Source organism: Jaculus jaculus, chromosome 14, assembly GCF_020740685.1.
Source record: "Jaculus jaculus isolate mJacJac1 chromosome 14, mJacJac1.mat.Y.cur, whole genome shotgun sequence".
Classification (NCBI taxonomy): Eukaryota; Metazoa; Chordata; class Mammalia; order Rodentia; family Dipodidae; genus Jaculus; species Jaculus jaculus.
The window spans coordinates 73681724-73706927 of NC_059115.1; the positions used below are offsets into that span (position 1 = coordinate 73681724).

Consider the following 25204-nt stretch of genomic DNA (forward strand, 5'->3'; position numbering starts at 1 on the left):
TATAGGATCATCCCCAATACCTTAGCCTACAGATTATGCAGAAATGCCCAAAGTATTTCCATTGTTATGGAGGCAATGTGTGCAAGGCTTCTTGGTAAATGTGTGCGTACAGAAAATTAAAAGAAAGTTCATGATCTACTTGGTCTATTATACAACTGCTCAATTGCACAAACAGTTATACTTATTTGGACAAAAGTTAGGACTTTGGGCCAAGCATTAAGTTGGTGCCCACAGGTAGCACAGCCTTGTCCATTATGGATCCTGACTATTAAGAAAAAATTATAAACATCTGAATAGCTGAACATCATTTTTAACTTTCAGGACTTCTGCAAACAGTGTCAAGATCTCAATTTTATGCTCCTATGAAAATGCGCAGGGAATAAATGAACACTAAATTGAGAAAAGAACTGAAGCTGACAAGTAGCGTGGTGTGACCAAAGAATGTGATGTACTGGGGCCCTCAAGTTACAAAGAGTGCTGTGACACTTTCTAAGTCCCAGAAAATGTATCTCGTTCTGAGTAAATGTTACTCCAACTTGAGAGAAGTTAGTACTATTGAGAGAATGTTCAGGGTTAAAGGTTGTAAAAGGTGATAATTCAATTTATAATTCAAATATAGATCTTTAAGATAGTAAAATATAAATAATAATTATACAAAGATTTAAAAAATAATTATGCAAAGACAACAGTGTTCCATCACTGTCCTGGAAAAATGAGAAAACAATAATACATCATACAGTCCATACTAGAAATTTAGAATTTACTGACTGAACAGTTAATGAAAAGTAGCAAAAATAGTGTTGTCAAAAGATTACTCCAGCTACTCAACAGGAATGAGTCTGAAGAGGTCAAAAAGTTCTGAAACATCAAGATAGGCAAGTCTGGGCTGAAGAGATGGTTTAGTGAGTTAGGCGTTTGCGAAGCCTAAGCACTCACGTTCAAATCTCCAGGCCCCACGTAGCCAACCATATAGTGACGCCCGCAATGTCGCATATGCGCCACAAGGGGGTGGACACACGTGGAGTTCATCTGCAGCAGGCTGAAGGTCCTAGTGCACCCATTCTCTCTCCTCTCTTTCTCTCTCTCTCTCTCTCTCCCTCTCTCAAAAATAAAAAAAAAAAGAAGATATACAAGTATGGAATACAGAGGAAAGGCTACAGTTATAATGTGCAAGAGATTAATCTACAGATCATATGGGAAGTCATATACCTGACAAAATTACCAAGTGAAGAGAAAGAAAAAAGAATCTTAAATGAAAATTGGGTTCTAGAAACCACCAACATATACCAATTCAGAAAAGGAGGAGGAACTGGCAATGATGTCTGAGAAACTGAAAAGGCTGTTGGGTAGGAGGGGAAGGGGAGGAGAGGGAAGAGAGAGGGAGACAGACATGTACATAGTATGAGAAAATTGATGATTCAAGTTTGAGGATGTGGCAACTGTAACACACTGATGAGAAATAATGAAAGATAATGACTGCCAGGCGTGGTGGCACACACCTTTAATCCCAGCACTCAGGAGGCAGAGGCAGGAAGACCCTGTAACTCGAGGCCAGCCTGGGACTACATTGTGAATTCCAGGTCAGCCCGGAGTAGAAAGAGACCCTACCTCAAAGAAAAATAATGATAATAGTGACAAACACATTCACTAGATTTGGCAATGAAGTCATAAGCAGTGCGCACGAGGAACTAAAGACCAAGTAAGGAAAGACTTCTTTCATGCCGCAGAAGAGAGAAAGCAACCACTAGAAGGGAAGGAGATCAGAGGAGGGCTTGCTTTTTGAAACTAGGTAGTGCCGAAATATATGCTAACTGCAATAATCCGGCGAGGACAGAAACTCCAGTGACGGAGAGAATAACTGGGCATTTTGAAGGCAAGACAAGAAGCAATGAGGGAGGACAGGCTTCCACGGGACACAGTGACACAAGTGAAGAGCAAGGCTGGGCTTGAAGTGTCAGGAAAATCAATAGCCTCCTTCCTGGTAGATTCCACGTCAAGAGAGTCACTGTCTGAAAACGAAGAGGTAAAAGCTATGTATGGGCTCTGACTAACAAAAATATCAAATAAGCATTAATGGAATTATGAGACACAGTGTACTACAAAATATAAAACTTGTGGTGTGATCCTGAGTGCCCACTTGGCAATGCTAATCATGTATCTTTGGTGAAAAGCCATCTGTCTTGTTGTGTGATTTGTCTCCATGTTTTCCCATCCAATTAGATGGTAATCTGAAGTTCATGTTGCTACTACATTTGGCCTGTCTCTTGAAGGAAATCAAATATTCATAACTCTGTATCTTAGCAATTAACTATGACCGACCAATATTATTCTGCTCTGCTACAATTACATTATGGTTTTCTTTTGACAAAGCCAATAGATCATATCTGATGTCTTTTAATTATAACATTTCTGAGGGGAGAAAACTTCATTCTAAAAGAATCAAACCTGAGTCAATTCTGAATCACTTCTTTGACTTGCAATAATTAAATATTCTTGACTATTTGAAGTAAAATATCGTACTTGACAACTTTCTGGAATAATTATTGTCTGAACCTGCAAGGGAGACAAAGGGTAGAAATAAAATGTTAAAGGAGCCTTGAACTAAAAAAGGGACTAAACACAGTAATAATATGTATTTGTATATAAGTTCATGACTTGCAAATTGATTTTATTGTATATACATGTGCATACTAAAAGAAAAATACCAATGCATTAAGATCCCCTACTCCAGCTCTATTCACAACAGCTAGGAAATAGAAGCAGCCTAGGTGTCTATGAACTGATGATCAGAAGCTGAAAATGTAACACATATACACACTGGCACTTCATATACCATTTAAAATGAAATTTGTAAGAAAAGATCACACAAGCTGATGTAACATGCATCCACAGCTACAAAAAACATAGATTCTTTTTCATAGGCATATCCTAAGCTTGAACGTTTGTGTGCATGTGTAAATACCAAGAGTTGAGAAAAGGTGTTAGCTATGAAGCTGGATAACATGAAGGGGAGGAGGCAGAGAAAGAAGGAAAGACAAAAGGTCACATGGGACATGAGGGTAGAACAAAAACTGAGGGAGAGGAGTTACAAAGTAAGAGGGTCAGTAAGAGGAGTGTAAAGGAAAAAATAATATGTGAAAAATCCCATAATGAACACTAATTGTCTTTATCTGTATGCTAACATACTGATATTAAATTGTAAAGAGATACCTTGCTACAACATGTATGAACTCACAAAAAGGCTTTGTCACACTAACACAGAAGATACATTATCTTCCAGTTTGATGACTTTTCCAAAGTTGCATTGCTTTTCAGTAAAGAATCTATGGTAAAAAGAAGTTACTTTTTTTTTTTTTTACCAGGAATAAGTTGAATCCAGATGTGAATGTGTACACACTGTTAACAGAAGGCTTTTCTCCATTTCTTTCTTTATGAGTAATCACAAAGTAGGGGGAAATACCAATATTAAAGGTCTCACAAGTTTTAGGGCCTTCTATATTAAAATCCTAGGAAATGGAAAATAATAGTAGTAATGAACATCAAATCCAATTTTTTAACATACATTTTACTTCATGTACCATAAAAAAGTGAAGATTACCTCAACTGGAACAAAAATCCCTTGCCATCGGTAAAGAATAAATGATGATTTTCTTAACATGATGCCATATATTAAATCTTCCACAGGAACAAAACACCAGCCAGAGGCTGACTTGTCAAAAAAACTTTGAAATATGGAAAAGACAACATCTATTCCCTCTAAAAAAAAAATAGCAAATTATTATTTCCTAGTGTATAATCACTTCTATACCTTACATCTGCTAATTTATGAAACAATGAGACTGGTGTGCCTGTTATTAGACAAGATGATGATCCATAGGTACGTGTATGTGTAGGACAGAGAATAGAGACAAGTTAGAAAATTTACAGATACCTAAACATACTTGAAAAGTAGTAATACCTTGCTCTATCTCCATGCAGATTTTATAAAGTCTACTGAAAAAAGTACTAAGTTTATATTTTAAAGAAAGACATGTCAAAATGAGTTACCAATGTTCATAAAGGAAAATAGCATACTAAATAGTACTTATAAAGTTTATACTGATATTTAAAAATTCTGCCCGTCCAATGATTTTTCCCCTTGTGTGTTTTATACACACTAAGAAGGCCACTGCTACAGATAACACTCTAATTACTTCCACGCCCCCTTCCAGCGTGCTCAGTAAACGATGCCTCCTATTCTGGTCTAGAAGTGGATTCATTTACCATGTACCATGTACCATTCCCTTCCCTGCTAATTAAGAAAACACAAATTTTGCAGACTCACATACATCAAATGGTTTCAGGCTTCATTAGATTGCTATATATGGCACATGTCCTAAAATTCTGCACTAATAAAAAGGTAGATTAAAAGAGAAAAGGCCTATCTAATGAGAAACAGCAGTGTGTGTGTGTGTCTGTGTGTGTGTGATGTATTGTTATGACTATTTGCCAGAGAAAGTTATTTTAAAACTTTGGCTAATTGTGTGAACATGATGGAATAAGAAAAAATGTCAAGAATGAAACCAAGGCGCCTTACAAATGATTGTCCATATTTAGATGTAGTTCAAGAAGCCACAATGCCAACCTCTCCCATCAGCACTGAAGCCTGCTCCAGTCTTTCTCAACGAAACAAGCAGGAGACCCTCTGAATCCCACTACCGCCTCTCACCCTAACTTTACCAAAAGGATTTCTCTGAAACAGTTGCCATGATTGTAGTTCTTTGGTTTTAACTCCATTTGAAGTGTCGGGCAATTCCCGTTCCCCTATACAAATGGCTTTCACTGCGATCACACGCACTTTCCGTATTAAGTGTTCATCTCTCTGGCTTCCCTCTAGCAGGTGAGATGCGCTCTCTCTCCTTCAAAACTCTTCCTGCCTTCGCCTGCAGCCCTGGATTCCCCAGGGCTTCTCACCACGTGTTTCAAGTCTCCTTTATAAGGGCATTATCCCATCCTGAGCCACTCACTCTGAGCTGTTTCAAAATATGTCCAAGTCCTCACACCCACTCTATCTACCGTTTCTCTTGCCAGGTTATTAAATTAATTCCCATGAATTTGAATACTATATGTGCACAAGATTCTCAAATTTACATTGCATCAGAAACTTCCCACTGAATCTAGGGAACTATCTTCCCAATAGTAACCCAAATTGAACATTATCAACACATATTTCTTTTACTTTCCTCACTAAAATAGTCCCTATTCCTTTTTCACAACTTCATTTCTTAGTGAATGCCATGACCTTCTAAATGTACAAACTAGAAGCTGGAGCCAGCCCTGGCGTCTCCCTCGCCCACACGTCCAGGCCATCACTTCTTGCATGTCACCCTGCATCATCTCTTCCTTCTATACCCGCCAACTTTTATATGACACCATGAACATATCTTAAAATGTACATATTAGCACACCCTTCCAACCTTGCCAAAACCAAATAGGTGCTTTCCATTAGAAGGATGACATGCATAAAATATTTTTCACATTCTTTGATAATGTGGTGTGGTAAATCTAGTCAAGGTCAATATTTCTCCTTAATTCTCTCCCCACTGTTCACTCAGAATCTTCTCTTTTGTGTCTCTTTTTGTTGTTTTGTTTTCTTCAAAGTAGGGTCTCACTCTAGCTCAGGCTGACCTGGAATTCATTATGTATTCTCAGGGTGGCCTCGAACTCACAGCGAATCTCCGACCTCTGCGTCCCGAGTGCTGGATTAAAGGCGTGCGCCACCACGCCCGGCTTTCATCTATGTCTCTTTGTGCTACAAGTCTCCTGTCTGAACAGCCTCCCACCGTCATCACCACTTTCCTTCAATCCACACACTTGGGTAAACACTAATCATCAGTCTTTGTTTAAACACTGATTGCCCCAGGAAACAATTTACCTATGTACTTAACACTTCCATCTTCACTTAGAAAACATTATAGTTTACACTTATAATTAGATTTTATTTGTTAGATTTATTTCTGGCAACTCCAAATTTTAAGCTCTATAATGTTAAGAACTATTTGTGCACGCAATAATAGAATCTGTTTTTAATAGTGGTAAGAGATCTGGAGAGATGGCTTAGCTGTTGAGGCGCTTGCCTGCAAATCCTAAGGATCCAGGCTCTACTCCCCAGAACCCACCTCAGCCAGACGCACACGGTGGGTGGCACATGAGGCTGGGGTTCACCTGCAGTGGCCAGAGGCCTTGGCACACCCATCCTAAGGCATTATCCTATCCCAAGCCACTCACTCGGAGCCACGCTCACCTGCTCTCTTTTTCTCTCGTGAATAAATAAGTAAATATTAACAGTGATAAGACACAATTCATGGAAGTAATGGAAATCTCAATGCAGTATCTGTAGTCACACATTTTGTTATTCAAGAAACTGAACATACTCATGCCAAAGGCCGTTTCAGATACTGTCTCCCACTGCACACTCACAGCTAAGTCAAGGCCATTAGCACGTGATACATTTAGGTACACAGTCCTGTTGGCTTCTTCAATGTCTATAGAGGTGGCTCTAAAAGAAAAAAAAAATTGGTTTTTGGACAGCATAAAAAAATCATAATTTCCACATATTTAAAACAGGTATCATATTGCTAGCATATACTCAAGATAGTTCTAAATTTGTGCAATTCAAGTAAGATCCAAAAATTTTATACATTGGTAAGACCAGACTACAGTATCCCAAAGTAGTCATTGATATAGTTTTAAATTTTAAAAAATAGCACAAATGCAGCACATTATTTTAGTCATTAAAAAGAGTACTACAGATGGCGCTGAGGAGACGGCTCAAGGACGAGGAGCCCCGAGGCCTAACCTGACTGAGAACCTTAGACCTCAGGCACAAAAGCCAGAAGTCAGGGCAGGTTTCGGCCGTCCCAGCACATGCAGGGCAAGATGGCAGGCAGACAGGGGAATTTCTCAAAAACTGTCGATAAGCACAACAAAAATAACAGAAACACTTGTGGAACAACCAGAGGAAACAATAAGGAGGGCACTCCAAGATACAGGCACAGGGAGAGACGGTGAGAGTAAGACCCCAGCAGCCCGGAAAATAAGACAAGCGCCCAACCATTGGGATCTCATGAAACTAAAAGGCTATCACACAACTACACAAACTCAACCAAGTCAATAGACAACCTATGACTGGGAAAGGAAAAAAATATTCACCAGCTATGTACAACTTACAGAGGGTTAGTACCTAAACAAAGTGCTACAAAAAAAAACAAAACTACACAACGAAAACAAATCAGTCAGCCAGTGACAAAACAGGATATGGAGCTGAAAAGAGTTCTCAAAGGAAGAAATGTAAACAGCCAACAAACATCTAAAGGGATGTTCAACATGCTTAGCAACCAGGTAAACACAAGCTGAATAGATGGCTTAGCGGTTAAATGCTTGCCTATGAAGCCTAAGGACCTTGGTTCGAGGCTCGATTCCCCAGGACCCACGTTAGCCAGATGCACAAGGGGACGCACGCGTTTGGAGTTCGTTTGCAGTGGCTGGAGGCCCTGGAGCACCCATTCTTTCTCTCTCTCTCTCTCTCTCTCTCTCTGCCTTTCTCTCTGTCTGTAGCTCTCAAATAAATAAATAAAAATGAACAAAAAATTTATTTAAAAAAAGTCATGCATGCATCTAGAGTTCCTTTGCAGTGGCAAGGGGCCCTGCAGTTCCCATACACAACCCCACACAGAAACAATAATAAAAAAAAATTTTTTTAAAGGTGGGCTGGAGAGATGGCTTAGCTGTTAAACACTTGCCTAAGGACCTCAGTTCAAGGCTCGATTCTCCAGGACCCACATGAGCCAGATGCACAAGGGGAGGCATGCGTCTGGAGTTCATTTTCAGTGGCTAGAGGCCCTGGAGCGCCCATTCTCTCTCTATCTGCCTCTGTCTGTTGCTCTCAAATAAAAAAAGAAAAATAAGCAAAAAAAAAATTTAAGAAAATTAAAAATAACAACAGCAGGACTAGAGAGATGGCTTAGAGGTTAAATGCTTGCCTATGAAGACTAAGGACCCTGGTTTGAGACTTGATTCCCCAGGACCCACGTAAGCCAGATGCACAAGGAGGTACATGCATCTGGAGTTCATTTGCAGTGGCTAGAGGCCCTGGCATGCCCATTCTCTCCTTCTGTCTGTTGCTCTCAAATAAATAAATAAAAATAAACAAAAAAATTTAAAAATAATAACAGCAGGGTGAGATCAAGAGAAACTCTGCCTCAAATAAGGTGAAATAGCAAAGATGGACCCAGAAGTTTCATTTATACATAAATGAGTGAATGTACACACATAGATAAATAAATACTAAATATGACTGACTCCACAGTATACTCTATAAAAAATTTTTAAGAAAAACAACCATTCCTGAATTTCTTCATTTATAAACAAAAATATATGACAGGGAAAATAATGAAACAAAAAATTGTTGGCACATTAATAAAAATATATCTTTAAAATTTTTTTTTTATTTAAGAGTGACAGACACAAAGAGAAGGACAGATAGAGGGAGAGAGAGAGAATGGGCGCGCCAGGGCTTCCAGCCTCTGCAAACGGACTCCAGATGCGTGCCCCGCCTTATGCATCTGGCTAACGTGGGACCTGGGGAACCGAGCCTCGAACCGGGGTCCTTAGGCTTCACAGGCAAGCGCTTAACCACTAAGCCATCTCTCCAGCCCTAAAATTTTTTTTTTTTTTTTTTTTTTTTTTTTTTTGGTTTTTCGAGGTAGGGTCTCACTCTGGCTCAGGCTGACCTGGAATTCACTATGTAGTCTCAGGGTGGCCTCGAACTCTCGGAGATCCTCCTACCTCTGCCTCCCGAGTGCTGGGATTAAAGGCGTGCGCCACCACGCCCGGCTCCCTAAAATATTTTTTAAAAATAAAATGTATTTGTCATCTCCAAGATATTTCCTAAGTGATTAAAGACCAATTTCTATCTACATTTCCTTAGGTCAAAAGAATTTTCTCCTTGCTTTCAAAATGATAATATCCTTATAAATAATCAATACCTATTTTCAACAGCAGATATACTGAACAGCCCCAAAGGGGCCTGGTTTTTCAAAACTGTTATAAGGGTTTGAACATGTGCCCCTAGTCTGGCACCTCCAGTTGGATTAAACAAAGTGCAGACAAAATGCTCATCCATCTCGGGTTCCGCGTCTAATATGGCAGAGATATGTAAGGCCTAAAAACAAAACCAAAAGATAAAGTTACCAGAATGAAGTATTTGTGCAACGCATGTACACAGAAATTTACTAAACATTTTGGATAATATCTTTTTGAAGGAAAGATGACTTCTTTTAATTCAAATTGATTTACATACTGTGATAATTCTATCTGTTTCAACTTACTACTACTTTTGGGATTTAAAGCAATGTAATATATAATGCATTAAAGCGTCTAAAGGGTAAATGTTCAATGGCATTTAAAAACAACACTGATGGGGCTGGAGAGATGCCTCAGCATTTAAGACACTAACTAACCTGTGAAGTCTAAGGACCTAGGTTCGACTCTCCAGAACCCATGTAAGCCAGATGCACATGGTGGTACATGAGTCTGGACTTCATTTTCAGGGACAGGAGGCCCTGATGTGCCCATTCTCTCTGCCCCTCTCACATAAATAAATAAAACAAATAAAATATTTTTTTAAATAACACTGGTTAAAGAATTAAGCTCATGTTAGCTTCAAGTCCTGCCCTGACTACACAAACCCCATCCAGGTAAAAATTAGAACCCAAGAGAATGATAGAAAAACAAATCACAGGGGCTGGAGAGATGCTCGGCAGTTACAGGCACTTGTTTGAAAAGGCTGACCGCCTGGGCTCATCCCCCAGCAAACATGTAAAGCCAGATGCACAAAGTGCTGCATTCATCTGAGGTCCTTTACAGTGATAAGGGGCCCTGGCATGCCCATTCAGATCCTCCCTCCCTCCCTCCCTCCCTCCCTCCCTCCCTCCCTCCCTCCCTCCCTCCCTCCCTCTCTCTCTCTCTCTCAGCAAATAAGTAAAAAAGTTTAAACTAAAAAAAAGAACAAGTGAGGTATCACCAATGAAATAAATGCATGATAAACTATTGATGTGTGCAACCATCTAGACTTTAAGAATTACATTGTGGGGGCGGGGGGGGGAAGTACTGTATTACTCAAGTATGCAACACTCAGGACCCAACAAAATGAGTTTTCAATTTTAAAAGTGGGAAAGTAGCTTCCTCTGAAAAGGGCAAGGAGCAATGGAGGAACCTTTCAAAAAGTGGGAACTTAAAAATTGTAATCCGAGTAAATGGTGTGTGTGTGTGTGTATGTGTGTGTGTGTGTGTGTGTGTGTGTGTGTGTAACTTTGAAGTGGCACACCATATGCTTAGGACTGTGAGATGTAATGCTATATTTCTAATTTAAGTCATGTAGACCAAAAACAGTTATGTCCACCAGAATTAATTGACTTTGTTCTTATATTTAATTAATAAAATACTTCGAAACACCATAAAAAAGAGACTTAAGGAAAAACTACCACGATTGAAAAGTAATTTAGCCAGGCGTGGTGGTGCACATCTTTAATCCCAGCACTCAGAAGGCAGAGGTAGGAGGCCACCCTGAGGCTACATAGTGAATTCCAAGTCAGCCTGGGCCAGAGTGAGACCCTACCTTGAAAAACAGAAACAAAACAATAGTAATTTAAAACATATAAAATTAGAAAAACGTGTTTTATGTCTAGTGTGTATGTGTGTGGGTGTGGGTGTGTGCACTTGTGTGTGTTCACAGATGTGTGCACCCATGTCGGGTTCCCTTCGCTAGCTCTCTCCTGCCTTATTTTTTTGACTGCGAATCTCTCACGGAATCCAGAGCTGTCACTGCTTTTCGGGTAGCTGCGGTCAGCCTCGCCTGGCCTCCCTCAGCACAGCACAGGGCTACAGACACGCATGGTCATGTCCAGCACGTCTAGTGAGGGCTGAGGACCAAACACAGTCCTCCTGCTTGTGCACCGACCACTCTTACCACTGAGTCATCTCCCCAGCACCCCTCCAAAAAAAAGCTCTGTTTAGACACTTGGAAGTTGATTTTTTTTTGTTTGTTTGTTTTGTTTTTTTTTTGTTTTTCGAGGTAGGGTCTTACTCTGGTCCAGGAATTAACTCTGTATTCTCAGGGTGGCCTCGAACTCATGGTGATCCTCCTACCTCTGCCTCCCAAGTGCTGGGATTAAAGGCGTGTGCCACCACGCCCGGCTGGAATTTGATTTTTCGTATATAATGTGTTTTGATCATTATCCTCCTCTCATTACCTTCTCTTATGTAACTAAAGCAATAGCAGATCCATATGAATTTTCAGCTTTCCTGTCATTTCAAGGTTAGGTGCATCTTTAAACAAATCAATTTAAAGGTTTTTAATTTCCAAAACCATAAAAACAAAATTAAACATGCAAAATATGCTGAAAATTTATACAAAAATAGCACTAAGATGGCTGGGGATACAATTCAGTTGTAGGGCAGGTAACATTCACAAGACCCTGAGTTCAATCCTCATTCCACAAAATAAATAAATAAATAATGACTAAGGATATTATTTAGTTATTAAATGAACTCATAAATTGAATCACTGTGAGTATATTTCTGCACAGTTACATTTGGTTTAAAATGTCTAAAACTAACGGAATTAAAATTTTTAAGCTTAAAACTATATCTAAAATAAAATACAAGAAATGAAAATTAATATAAAGAAGAGGAATTTGAGAAGGTAAGCTTTTGTAACTATAGATCAGTTCATAATCAATCACAAATCCAGCATTTTTGTACAATAAAATAATCCAAATCTGATGTTATCAATGCGAAAGAAGTAGGTAAATTTTGTTCAGCAAAAGTGTGGCAAGCAGGAATGATTGGCCAGGAGGGGAAGGTGTTTTTAAGCTTCTGTTCTGCAAAATAATATAATGGAATATAAATTTAAATTTAACCAAATGGACTGTGAAATTTAAAGTTATTTGCAAGGGTCTGCTGTGCTGACAGGACAGTCGCCCACGTGTGCTCGACCCAGCCGGCACCACACCGTCTCACCCATCGGCGTCTCCGCATCTCTCATGTGGACGACGGGCTCTTCTTTCTTTCCAGAACCTTGGCTGGGCCTGCAAGAATCGTATGTGGAAATGCTCGCGCTAACCTGACGCTCTCGCTGAAGGGTCAGACTGTACCTTAAGCCTAACGCCATCCTCGAGAACTATGAAGCCTTTGGAGGGAGTCAGGTCCTGAGACTCTGAGGACGAGTTGACTTCTGTCACCATGAACTGAACGGTCACGGTTCCAAACAGGCCGTGTGCGGGCTCCCGGGCGACATGCAGCACCGCCGTGCTCTCCTGCGCAGACAGCGCGGCCGGTTCCCGCAGGAAGACGTGCCCAGGGTTGTTAAAGGACAGGACTCCAGGGCCATCGTCGTTAGCAAGCACAGTAATCAAGGCTGCGAAGATAAGGGCATCCAAGTCATAACTGAAGACAGATATGTTGTAGACCCTGAGGAGAGGTTTCATGTGGAAACTACGTCAACTGTGTATCTAAGGTCCACTTTCCCTTTGAAAGAGGGAAATGTTCTACAGCACTTAATAAAGATCCAGGCTCGCTCCAGACATAAACTCCTGTAATCATGGAATGGAAAGACGTCTGTCAGCCTGATGAAATGACACCTGTCAGAAGACAACAGCCAAAATCAAAGTTCAGGTTGAAAGGGTAGAGGCATTCCTGTCCAAATCAAAACTGAGAGCTGACACATTACTGGGATCTAGGACAACCAGGTAACACATGTAATTCTAAGGGAAGGGCAGAGTCAGAACTGTCACCATTTTCTACATGAAACACTTGTCTACAAAGAACGTCCCAGAGTTGAATTACTAGATTCAGCATGAGTACAAAATATAAACCTAGAATATATCACAAATCAAAAACCTACTGTTAAAGCTTCTAATCTTCTAATTAGTATTCATTAAAAACTACAACGCAGGGCTGCAGAGATGGCTTAGCAGTTAAGTGCTTGCCTGTGAAGCCTAAGGACCCTGGTACAAAGCTCAATTCCCCAGGACCCACGTTAGCCAGATGCACAAGGGGGCGCATGCATCTGGAGTTTGTTTGCACTGGCTGGAAGCCCTGGCACACCCATTCTCTGTCTCCTTTCTCTCTCTGTCACTCTCAAATAAATAAATAAAAATTTAAAAAATATTTAAAAAACAACAATATAATGCCACAGGTAACTTGATATTTAATCTATACTTGCTCATTTAATTCTCAAGGATGCCTATAAGGTGGATTCTATTAGCCCCATGTTATAGGACTTATAACAGAAGCGAAAACAGGTATTGTTAAGAAATTCAAACACCAGGCAGTGGTTTAAGTGGTATACAATGCCTGGAGTGTAGCTTCCAAACACGCACGCACGTGAGCTGTGATGCGGCCTTTACCTATCAGCTCTCGTCGGAGGGAAAGTGTAATAGGAGAGCAATCTCATTCCCAGCGCACACCTAGAGAGTTACCGTGAAAACACAAAGCCTACGAGAGGAAAATCACAAGAGGCCGTGCTGGACGGTAGGAGAAAATGCCCATGCTTCACCTGTGTCCTCCTGCCCCACTGTGGTCACTTGCAGAAGCCCCTGTTTGGCCAGTAGCCTCTCTACCTGATGACACATCAACCCATAGAAGGTCAGAAGTGCTGGAGGGCGATGGAGACTTAACACCCAACACCCACCCCCAGCACTTAGAAGCTGGAGTCAGAGAACGTATCTGCCAGCAACTCCCTTCTCACAGGACAAGAAGAAAGATCCCCATTCAATTCGGCGTCTGCAGATGTTGGGGGAACATAGCCTCAGTTATCGGCAGTGGTACCACTCATTAGCACAGCTGTCAACTTTTAGATAAGTAACAATAAATTTCACATAGAAAACCTACGGCTAGTGAACATCCCATCCTTCATTACAGCATTGGTGTGTACACCGAGGATGCAAAGAAACACCTGCTTTTGATGCACACATGACCATGCAGGCTTAATTTTGATCCAATGCCCTTTCTTTCAATGCTCAATGTACTCAGCAAAGCATTTTGATCACCCACTAATAAAAACATGTATTGCTGGGCCTGGGGCAAAGCCCTGAACTCCCTGACTCAGAGTGCTGAAGCAGGATTATTGTCAACTTTAAGGCAAGCCTGGGCTACTGGGTGAGTTTACAGACAGCCTGGGGAACTTACTGAGACCATGGCTCAAAATAAAACATTAAAATAGAACTATAGAGCTGGGGTGATGGTTTAGCAACAAGGCACTTGCCTACAAAGTCAAAGGACCCACGTTCAATTCCCTAGGACCCATGTAAGCCAGATGCACAAGATGGTTCACACTTCTGGATTTCATTTGCAGTGGCTGAAGGCCCTGGTATACCCATTCTTTCTCTCTCTCTCTCTCTCCCCCTACCCCTCTCTCTCTCTCTCTCTCTCTCTCTCTCTCTCCCCCCTCCCCCGCCTCTTTCTCTCTCACACACAAATAAATAAAATGACAAAATAAAAGATTAAAAAAATAGAACTAGAGATGTAGCTCAGTGGTAGTGTTAAGATCCTAGGTTCAATTCCCAGTATCCCCCCAGAATTATATTCAAGGATATTTACTAAAATCTTATGAACTCCTAGAAACACTCGATAGGCCAATTAATCATGGATGGTAGGATGGAGAGATGGCTGAGCGGTTGCTTGCCTGCGAAACCTAAGGACCTATGTTCGACTCTCCAAATCCCACGTAAGCGAGATGCACAAAGCAAGACAAGCGTAAGGTCACACATGCCCACTAGGTGGTGCAAGCGTCTCGAGTTCGACTACACTGGCTGAAATCCTGACGTGCCAATTCTCTCTCTCTTCCTCCCTGTCTCACAATCTCTAACTGCATCTAAAAAAAATAAAATTAAAATAGTGGATGGTATTAAAATTACCCATGATCAACGAACTTGCTGTTTTGAGAAGTTTTAATTTTTTGTTTATTTTTATTTATTAATTTGAGAGCAACAGACAGAGACAGAAAGAAGCACATAGAGAGAAAGAGAGAGAGAGAGAAAGAGAGAGAGAGAGAGAGAGAGAATGGGCCCATTAGTGCCTCCAGCCACTGCAAACAAACTCCAGATGCATGAGAAGTCCTTAGGCTTCACAGGCAAGTGCTTAACCACTAAGCCATCCCTCCAGCCCAGATTTTACTTTTTTTAAAAAAAAAAAATTTTTTGTTCATTTTTTATTTATTTATTTGAGAGCGACAGACATAGAGAGAAAGACAGATAGAGGGAGGGAGAAAGAATGGGTGAGCCAGGGCTTCCAGCCACTGCAAATGAACTCCAGACGCGTGCACCTGCTTGTGCATCTGGCTAACGTGGGACCTGGGGAACTGAGCCTCGAACCGGGGTCCTTAGGCTTCACAGGCAAGCGCTTAACCGCTAAGCCTTCTAGATTTTACTTTTTTAAGAGTAGCATATTATAAGCCCAAAGTAAGCTTGACAGCACCCAATATATGTATTCCTTTCATTTGCTCATGGTAGTGTACATGCAACTTCTATCTCATTCATCTTGAATTATTTATGCATAAATAATTTCTCTCCCACACATGGTGTCCATTCCTACAACTCCTTTACAAGTATTCAATATTCTCTAAAAAAAAAAAATCATTTCATCTTAAACATATGTTCTCTAAATTTGGGATAGCCACATCCTCCTCAAAAAAAGGGTTTCCAGGGGTTTTGAAATACTCATTAACCAAAGTGGGAATAAATCTAAAACCAGTCTTTGAAAATGCAAGTCCTTTTATGTTTCTCACTACAAATAGGAATTTGTATATAATTGTCAGTAATTTATTAGCACAAAGGCTAATTTAATAAAAATCTGAAAGAAAATGAACCAGTAACAAAAACAGGAGGCTAAAGAGTCAGTTAGCTAAAGACACTTGTCATCTGAAGAAACTGAAGTGACTTCTGGGGTCAGGGGTGGAATCTGAGAATTTAACGAGTCATTTCTTTTTTTCTTTTAATTTTTTTGTTTATTTTTATTTATTTATCTGAGAGTGACAGACAGAGAAAGATGCAGATAGAGAGGGAGAGAGAATGGGTGCATCAGGGTCTCCAGCCATTGCAAACGAACCCCAGACACGTGTGCCCCCTTGTGCATCTGGCTAACGTGGGACCTGGGGAATGGAACCTTGAACAGGGGTCCTTAGGCTTCACAGGCAAGTACTTAATCACTAAGCCATCTCTCCAGCCCTTTTTTTGTTTTTTTTGAGGTAGGGTTTCACTTTAGTCAAGGTTAACCTGGAATTCACCCTGTATTCTCAGGGTGGCCTCATACTCACAGCGATCCTCCTACCTCTGCCTCCCAAGGGTTGGGATTAAAGGTGTGCGCCACCACGCCCGGCTTAATGAGTAATTTCTATCACACCTGCCAGAGCCAGGAAGCATTACAGAGGAGGAAGTGGTGGATTAAATATGAGTGCTGTTCCCACTGTATCCACGGAGATGGCAGGGCACACTGAGCAGACTCAAAACTCATTAAAGCAGCAAATCAGAGGCTACAGAAAGCTTAGCACTAAAGGAGGAGAGCCCTCAGTGAAATGAAGACAGGGGAATGGGAACAGAAGAGCCTAACTTGGGAACAGGATCAATTTAAAATATGTTTATATGCTGAAGTTCCCAGGAAAAACTAAAAGAAACCATTACCCTCTGAGCCATCCATACCTCTCCACTATGAATGAATACTGACTCTCTGTGACCAAAGCAGGAAACTAGAGCAGAACTCATATTCCAAAGGAAAAACTCTACAGATAGGATGAAACTACAATAATTAGGGAAATAATTTAATATATTATTTAGTGCCATCCCACTCCATTTCGGTTGTTTGCATCAAAATACGTACACACAAATGTTGGAATACACACACACACACACACACACACACACACACACACACACAAGCACTCAGACTAGATGCACCACTATGGACATGAGAAGTTCTAAAGACTTAAAGATTTTATTTTCTGCTGAATATAGAAGCTAAGACTTTCTCATCCTATGTGCCCTCACATTAAGAAAACCAGCCTGGGGGGCTAGGGGGAGTGCTGTATAAGAGAAATGAGGTATTACCTATCATATTTTCCCCCAGCTCCAGCCCAGGAGAAGGATTTGTTAATATCAACTGAAAATTTTCATCTCCTTCTGGAACGTCATCATCAAGAATCGTGATGTCCACGTTTTTATACCTTTCTCCATCAGCAAAATCAAGAATCTGGTCAAAGAGGTTAAAAGCAAACTGTATTTAAACACACTCTGAGATTTTATAAAATGTTCAGAAGACAATATGATCCAGTTGCCCATGTAAGAATAAGCTATTCCAAGAAATTCTTTTCTTTCATCTTTGTATTATCTTTTTATTTCAATTGGCAATATCTCTCATAAATGGTATCAACGGCATTTTGTATAAAAATAAGTTGAGGAGATGGGCTGGTGGGTTGGCTTAGCAGTTAAGGTATTTGCCTGCAAAGCCAAAGAATTCCCCAGGACCCATGTTAGCCAGATGCACAAGGGGGCGCACGCAACTTGCAGTGGCTGGAGGTCCTGGTATGCCCATTCGCTCTCTCCCTCTCTCCCCCTCTTTCTCTGTCAAGTAAATAAATAATATTAAAAACTGATATTATAAAAAAAATAAGTTGAGGAGAAGAAAGCAAACATTTGGTTAGGGAATCAAAGGCATGAAGAGACAAAGCAAACTGTATTTTAGGAGCATAAGATGTTTTAGTAAATTTAAAAAAAATAAAAATGCAAATTTTCACAAAGTATAAGAAACACGCTAAAAAGGTCATCCAGTGACCAATATTCTTTAATTCATGATCTTGTACTCTCCAGTGTAAGTGCTGAAATAAAATAGATAATGAGTTCAGGATACTCTTTAGAATGGTACTAAAATTCAATTTATATTGTTTATTAAAGTAATGCACAAAAACATAGTAACTGTCTCCCTGATATCACAGTGGGATAGTTTATCTAATCATTGAAAGTGTTTTTATTGATACAAGGCCCACATCACTATGGTTCTCAAGAAACAATAATCACAAAGAATTAATTGTGGTGTCTTTGAGCCCTACCCTTGGAGTAAAGACGTAATCCAGCCCCAACTGTGCTTCCAAGTTCTGGGGATACACAAACAAGGAACCCTGGCCCAGGGCCTCTCTGCTCCTCTGGGCTACTAGGGTTACACTGCCATGGGTTTCGTTCACTTCAACTCTGAAAGAAAGTAACAAGAGTATGTTTGTTTCCCTTTATAAACTTCTGCTTATTAGATCATGATGAACTGAAACCCGGGATATGGCTCGCATCACCTTAGGCATACCTGCTCTGTTGCCATTCGATGACACCTCGGGCCCCATCATTGGCATCAATAATAATTTGTGCAGTCAAACCTTCTGAATCTGAAGGAAACATACAGATATACTTTAAATGAATACAAATCGTGTTTAAGATGGTACTTGAAACCATTGTCTGATACAGAATTTAAAGACTGAAAGTTCATATGTGTAGATAGTATAGGTACTGAAGAGATATTTAAGAAAGTTAAAACCCAAATACTTGTAGCATCAAAAGAAAAGGAAACTTTTTTTTACTAACAAGCATCATGGTTGTACAAGAATTCAAACAACTAAGAACAGCATGAAATCATAAGCAACTGAGGCTATGATTTTGTTGCAAGTACATTAATCAATTCAAAACTGTTTGCCCCCCCCCTTTATGCTATTTCAGGATGAAATGGGGACCACTGGGAGGAGAAGAAAGGGGGAAAGAAATGGGAAGAGAAAGGCAGAGGAAATGGAATCAAATGCAAGTCTTAAAAGACACAAAGGACTGCGTACAAAATAGGTGGGGAAAATGGAGATAAGGTTGATAGAGATAAATACTGATGTTAAGTTCTCTTATTGTTTCTATTTTATATTCTGTTCACCAAGTACAGCACATTACCAACAGTTACTGTTTAGTGTTAAGATATAGCTAACTCTGTTGCTATTATGTATATTTGTGTTTTGTTGTTGTTTTTAGTGTTTTGCCCGGTACTTCAGTATGGGATATTAATGGCAGCTACCTAGGTGGGGAAAGGAGAAGGGACACACTCATTCTTTATAAAGTGAAGAGAGGAATATTATATAGGACAGAACATAGGCGATCAGAATTAATGCACATCAGATTAGAGACTGAAAATGAGACCATGCCATTGAAGCCCAGCTCTATCTTTTCCTGGTAATGATTTCAGCATATTATTAAGCTTCTCAGCCTCATCTGCCTCGTCTAGAATTCAGAAGGTGCATGGAATGAAACTATCAACAAATAGGACTGCAACCAGAGAATCCAAAAGGACTCAACGAACGTTCAGTACTCAAACTACCCCCCAGTATGAGTATGCAAGAGAAAGTCCTCCGACCATTTTCTTGGCATGAACAATAGTTATCTTGCAATATTGGATATAAACAGCCTAGTCACTGAACTCATCAAAGCAGTGAAACTTGCAAGCAGAAATATGCTGGAAACTTATTAGCTCCTTTCAGACTTTACAAAGTTATCAAACTTTGTCTCAGAAATAAATCCTAGGACTGTGGGGCTAATCCGTGCTTTCCTTCTTCCTGGGCTAGCAGCCTCTGTCATGCCTACCATCTACCCTGGGATGCAGCGGCGGAGCAAGCCTAATCCCACCACCCGGCACTCCCTTACGCTCCAGGCAACATCCCCCACTATTCAATGCCAAGCTGCCAACGAGAGATGACATTCAAACACAGGAACAGATCTTTTTATAAAGATTCTAAATTTCTACCAATTTATAAGTTTTACCTTTCAGTCTGTAATGAATTAACTGAGCCTTTTCTAAAAGCATGAAAAGAAAAAGGACCAAAAGTCAGAAAAGAAGCAAAGAGTACAATATACAAATAAAGGAACTGTTTAACCTAAAAGAACATAAAAGCATCTGACAGTTTGGAGAGCTTATGAAAGTAAGTCATTAATTAATTTTTAAATAAAAGACAATGTCTTCTATAGAAGGAACACTATTTTGAGGGTTATAGATTTAGCTAGAACAAAGTCGTAAATTTTAAAAGCCATCAAGCGGCAATTCTTACTATTACATTGTTTGATTTACAATACTGCAATGGTAGTTTCTAAATTAAAATGAGTCTAAGAGACCATCATGTTTTCACACATAGCTGAAGTTAATAAACATCACAGTGACTACTTATGATGAAAAATGAAGCCTTTATACTTCATTTGAAGTGAATAGATACAGGCAAATTAACAAAAAAGGACCAGCCATACCTAGTCTGGGAGGAAATGAAGTCAAAGGAGCCATGATAAGTTCAACATGGGTTAAATTCACCAAGAAATATTCTTCTAACTCTGGTATATCATCCTGCAAAAAATTATACTCACGAAATATATTAAATTATACCTTCAAAGGAATTATATCCCCAAAAGTTTGTTTTAAAATTATGTTATAAATATATATAATAGAAACCAGAAAGACACAGAATAAAATATTTAAAGTAGAAAAGATAAACACAAAAGCATTAAACTTATAGGAAGCTTTTAAGATGAATAACATGAAAATGCCTGAATATTATACTGTTTTAAACAAAGTCCTAAAACTAAGCCAATTAAGTAATGAGAACCCCATGCTCAAGAAACTAGACCTGAAAACGAAATGGAGGTGTGGCTACATACTTCCTGATAAAAGCTCACATGACCAAGGAAAAAAGCACATATGTGTATTTGTTCACATCAACAAATTACACATTTATAAGATGATTTGTCTGCAAGTTTTGTTGGATCCTGCTACATATCACTTAGTGACATGACATTCCCTTCTGCTTCACAGATTTCAGGTTCTAATAACACTACATTAAATCACAATGCTGTGATAACAATATGAGAGTTACTGACTCCACGTGGTGAATGACTTATACTACTAATCATGCTGTGAAACTATATCAGCGTTTGGAGGAATAAAAGACTTTGAAGTTGAACCTGAAAAATACACACAAACTGAAGTTTGTTTGTTTGTTTGTTTTTTTCCAAATGCACACTCACTCTCTCTTTTGCCCTACATTCCATTCTTACCCTTCCCTTCCAGGATATTATTTCTATAACCCTCTTAGAAGTGTGTTTACATATCTGAACTTAGTACTAAGTCCCACAACAACACAAGATTTCACAATATAAAAACTCATTTAAAATCCAATTTCAGCCAGCAATGGTTACTGTAAGTTTCACCACAATCACATTTTATGCCATCAGCTTCTAGTGAGTTTCTCTAAATTAACCAATCAAATCTACAAAGACGGTGATCTACAAGAATTTACAGGCCCAGTAAATCCTTGAGAGTTATCAAAACAGTCCTTTTGAAACCTCTTAGGCCAGAGATATGTTATAGGGAGTTACCCTAAAGAAATTATCTTTATTACAACATTTTCTGTAATAAAATACACAACATCAGGCAAGACCATCTAAACAAAAGGGGAAACTTCTACGCGGATTGTGGGGGGGGGTGGAGATCACAAAACGAAATAAACTGACTTAAGAGCACCAATATGAGAATTCAATCAAGTGAATTCACCAAAGTTCTAGATATTACCGTTGTTGAGTTGACAAACTTAAAAACAATTAAAAAATATTACAAACAATAATATTGTTAACATAAGGTAAACTAAAAATTATATAGAGCTGGAGGGATGGCTTAGCAGTTAAGGTGTCTGCAAGCAAAGCCAAAGGACCTAGGTTCGATTCCTCAGGACCCACGCTAGCCAGATGCACAAGGGGGCACACGTGTCTGGAGTTTGTCTACAGTGGCTGGAGGCCCTGGCATTCAGAGTGCATGTTCTCTCTCTCTCTCTCCCCCATCCTTTCTGTCAAATAAATAAATAAAATAAAAAATTATCATATAATCCTATTTTTCATAAAATGTGTTGCCTTAATATGAGAAAATAATAGAAGTCTCTTACTAACAGTTATAATTTACGGAATGTCATGAATACAATATCCTTTCCATTTCTACTTTGAAACCTATGTATTATGAAACTACAGTTTACTACTACGTAGTAATGGCATGGATAAGCTGTGGCTTAATGATGGTAGAGAAATGAATCAGACGTTTACCTCGAGTATAGTAATGTTGATGGCTGCCGCTGTCTCCCCTTCTTCCAAGACCAGAAAGCCTACTACAGGGACAAAATCCACCTCTGGCTCTGCAAGGTTTCCTTCTGTTTGGTTTTTCAGACTCAACGTTCCAGGAACCGTGGCATACGTCACATTGATGGCCCCTGAGTGAGTGGGGTGCACACAGACTCCACATGACTCATTCGGGTAACGCCCCATACTGACTCTCATCACACCAGCAGTTGCTCTTTCTGGCCCCGACTACTCACTCCTGTCCATGCCTTCACCCTGTGACAGCTCTGTGACGCGTCGCTGTGGGCAAGGCCTGTTTCCCTGCCTCTGACCGTGGGCTGTGGCTCTGAGGGTTGCCTTCACCAGTGGTACAGGATGCAAGATGCACTGCCTCTCAGACTAGACCCGGGGGGCCTTGCGTGCCTCTGCCTGCCTTCCTGTGCCTTACTCATCCCCGAAGGAAAGGCGGGCCAGCCAGGCCAAGCCCAGCCTAGCAGGTGACCCCACAGCCGTAGACTGTCCGCTCCAGAGCTCCCATGGCTGTTGGCAACACAGCATTTCTGTGCAAAAAGATCATTCCTTTAACCTTTCCCATAAAGTACCAAAGTAATGAAGTATTACCCTGAACTAATAAATATTGGTTTTCCTTCCCAGAATGATTTTAAGAAGTGCCTCATTCACACAAGTAGAATATATATATGGTTTGGTTTGGTTTGGTTTTCTGAGGTAGGGTCTCACTCTAGCTCAGACTGCCCTGGAATGCACGTGTAGTCTCAGGGTGGCCTCACACTCACAGCAATCCTCCTCCCTCTGCCTCCCCAGTGCTGGGACTAAAGGAGGGCGCTAAGGTGCCCAGCCAAGTAGAATTTCTTTTTTAAATAATGAAGGAAGAGAGAGAGGGAAGGAGAGAGGGCGGGAGGATGAGTGGGAGGAAGGAAGAAGGAAATGAGGGAGGGAGTATTCCTTGAAATCCCACCCACTCCACAGTAACACAAACCTAGAGATCCAAACTCTCTGTTGATGAAAAGTTGGACTGTCCTGTCCGCCTCCTGTAGCAAAGCAAATCTGGATGAAAGGGCGAAATTTAAGACCCCATGTGGCTCGTCACTGGCCTCCACCGTCAAGACAGCTGCGTATCCCAGAGCGTCAAGCAGAGCAACTCCAGCCGGGGGAACACCTAAAAATACCCAAGAGCCCACCAGGAAACTCACTGGCGATTTGGCATTAAATTTTAAACACTTAGAATTCATGGATGCTTAGTAAAACATATTAACCAGAAAGAGCTTTTTTTCTATTCACTTTCCCAACCAAACCATCAGGCCAAGAGCAAAAGTCACACTCCATTTTCCTAACAGAGAGCAAATCAAAAATTTTTCTGCTGGACATATTACAGTCATTATTGGATAGGTTAATTGTCTGAATTGTAGAAATTTGAAAGAAATTGAGTAAAGTATAAATGGTAAAAATGAGCAAAATTAAGAGTGTCCACATAAATAATTAATCCAAAATCCAAACTGGTCTAATAGAAATGAAGTAAATTAATATACATTTCTCCCCATAAATACCTATTTGGCAAGCTGGGCTGGTGGTGCACACACATCACCCCAGCACTCGAGAGGCTGAGGGAGGAAAACCATGAGTTCGAGCCCTTCTTGAGCTACATAACAAGTTTGAGGCTAGCCTAGGTTACATAGCAAGATCCTGTCTCAGGAAACTAATTGCTGACTGATGAACAAAATAAATAATTGCTGTCCAACAAGACGTTTTAGAGCATTTTTCTGTCAGTCCATAAAGAGAAGTATTGCTATTCTATTTCAATCAGAAATTTCTATGCAACTGGCAATACAGTAAACTGCATTTTTGAGACCATGTCTCAATGTGTAACATGACTGGCACCTGTAGCCCAAGTTGGCTTCACCCTCACAATCCTCCTGCCTCGGCCTCCAAAATGCTGCACCACCATGTCCAGCTCCAAAGCAGTATGTTTTAATTGTCATGTTACCAACTTGTTAAACAGAAATCACAGCTATCAGTTCTTCCATTTCAATAAAGGAAATAGCAGAGTTCTACATTGAATCTGAATTACCTTGTGTCTTGACATCACATAGAATGACGTGGTACACTTCTTTTTCCTCGGGAATGTTGTCATCCAACAAATGTACAAAGACTGTTTTATTCAATGTCCCCTAAGACAAACATAAAAAAAAAAATCGCCTCTGATCAGTTACTGCATATAATCTATCTCTTGCTTTCATTAGCTTTATGAACTGTGCATCCAAACAGCTTTGTTTAAACAAAAAGTTCTTTGGCTTAAAAACTTTATTAAACAGAAACCACTGACTCTGAATCAACCAGGCTTAAAGCAAATAATAGCTAACTATGGAAATTTTGAATGCTGAGCTAATGAATTGAAATCTTAATTGAATAGCTTGTGATTTCCCCAGCAGTAGTAAATAAAGAAAGAAGTAAGAAAATATGGGGAAAGCAAAGGGGTCCCAGCTACTCAGTGGCACGCGAGGCGGAAAGCAGCGAGACATGCCTCCGCTGTCAAGGCAGGAGAAAGAGAGACAGAAGAAATACATCTGCACAGAAGCAAGCAGACCAGGTGCGTGTGAAGGAAGACTGAAAATAACTACATCAGCAGTGTTCCTTTTCTATCCCAGCTTCCTCAAGATTACACTGTTTTCTTCTAAAAATATAGGGCAAACCTTTTCACTGCAGTATTACCTCAGAAAAAAAGAGTTGTCCCGTAGAGTTAGCAAAATTGAGTTCTAGATTTTGCCCAACAATTTTCCAATCGACTGTAACATTTCCTAGACCAGGAGGTGTTCTTATCACATGGAACTGCAAAATTTCTCCTGCAAGTAAAAACGTACAAGTTGATGAGCACGCGATGGAAAACGAACTTTACCATCTGAACTCAACAGAACCGCAAGCCCAAGCACGCACTGCTACGGAACCTTTGCTGGGAACAGAGAACGGGTCTGTTTTGAATCTTCCAGGAGCTCTGC

The 25204-nt window shown here is 40.1% G+C and overlaps 1 protein-coding gene across 1 annotated transcript in view; it reads right to left on the bottom strand.

Annotated features, from left to right (window-relative positions):
* Positions 1 to 25204, bottom strand: part of Adgrv1 (adhesion G protein-coupled receptor V1) — a 535418-nt gene that overhangs the window by 416990 nt on the left and 93224 nt on the right. Inside the window, exons 34-47 of the mRNA XM_045133393.1 lie at positions 24921 to 25051; positions 24280 to 24379; positions 23191 to 23370; positions 22182 to 22345; positions 20346 to 20439; positions 18385 to 18463; positions 18140 to 18278; positions 17142 to 17283; positions 12195 to 12457; positions 9027 to 9202; positions 6414 to 6538; positions 3599 to 3756; positions 3360 to 3506; positions 2446 to 2553 (exon numbers count right to left, since the gene is read on the bottom strand). Coding sequence (XP_044989328.1) covers positions 2446 to 2553; positions 3360 to 3506; positions 3599 to 3756; positions 6414 to 6538; positions 9027 to 9202; positions 12195 to 12457; positions 17142 to 17283; positions 18140 to 18278; positions 18385 to 18463; positions 20346 to 20439; positions 22182 to 22345; positions 23191 to 23370; positions 24280 to 24379; positions 24921 to 25051 — 2006 coding nt within the window. The remainder of the gene's footprint in view (positions 1 to 2445; positions 2554 to 3359; positions 3507 to 3598; positions 3757 to 6413; positions 6539 to 9026; positions 9203 to 12194; positions 12458 to 17141; positions 17284 to 18139; positions 18279 to 18384; positions 18464 to 20345; positions 20440 to 22181; positions 22346 to 23190; positions 23371 to 24279; positions 24380 to 24920; positions 25052 to 25204) is intronic.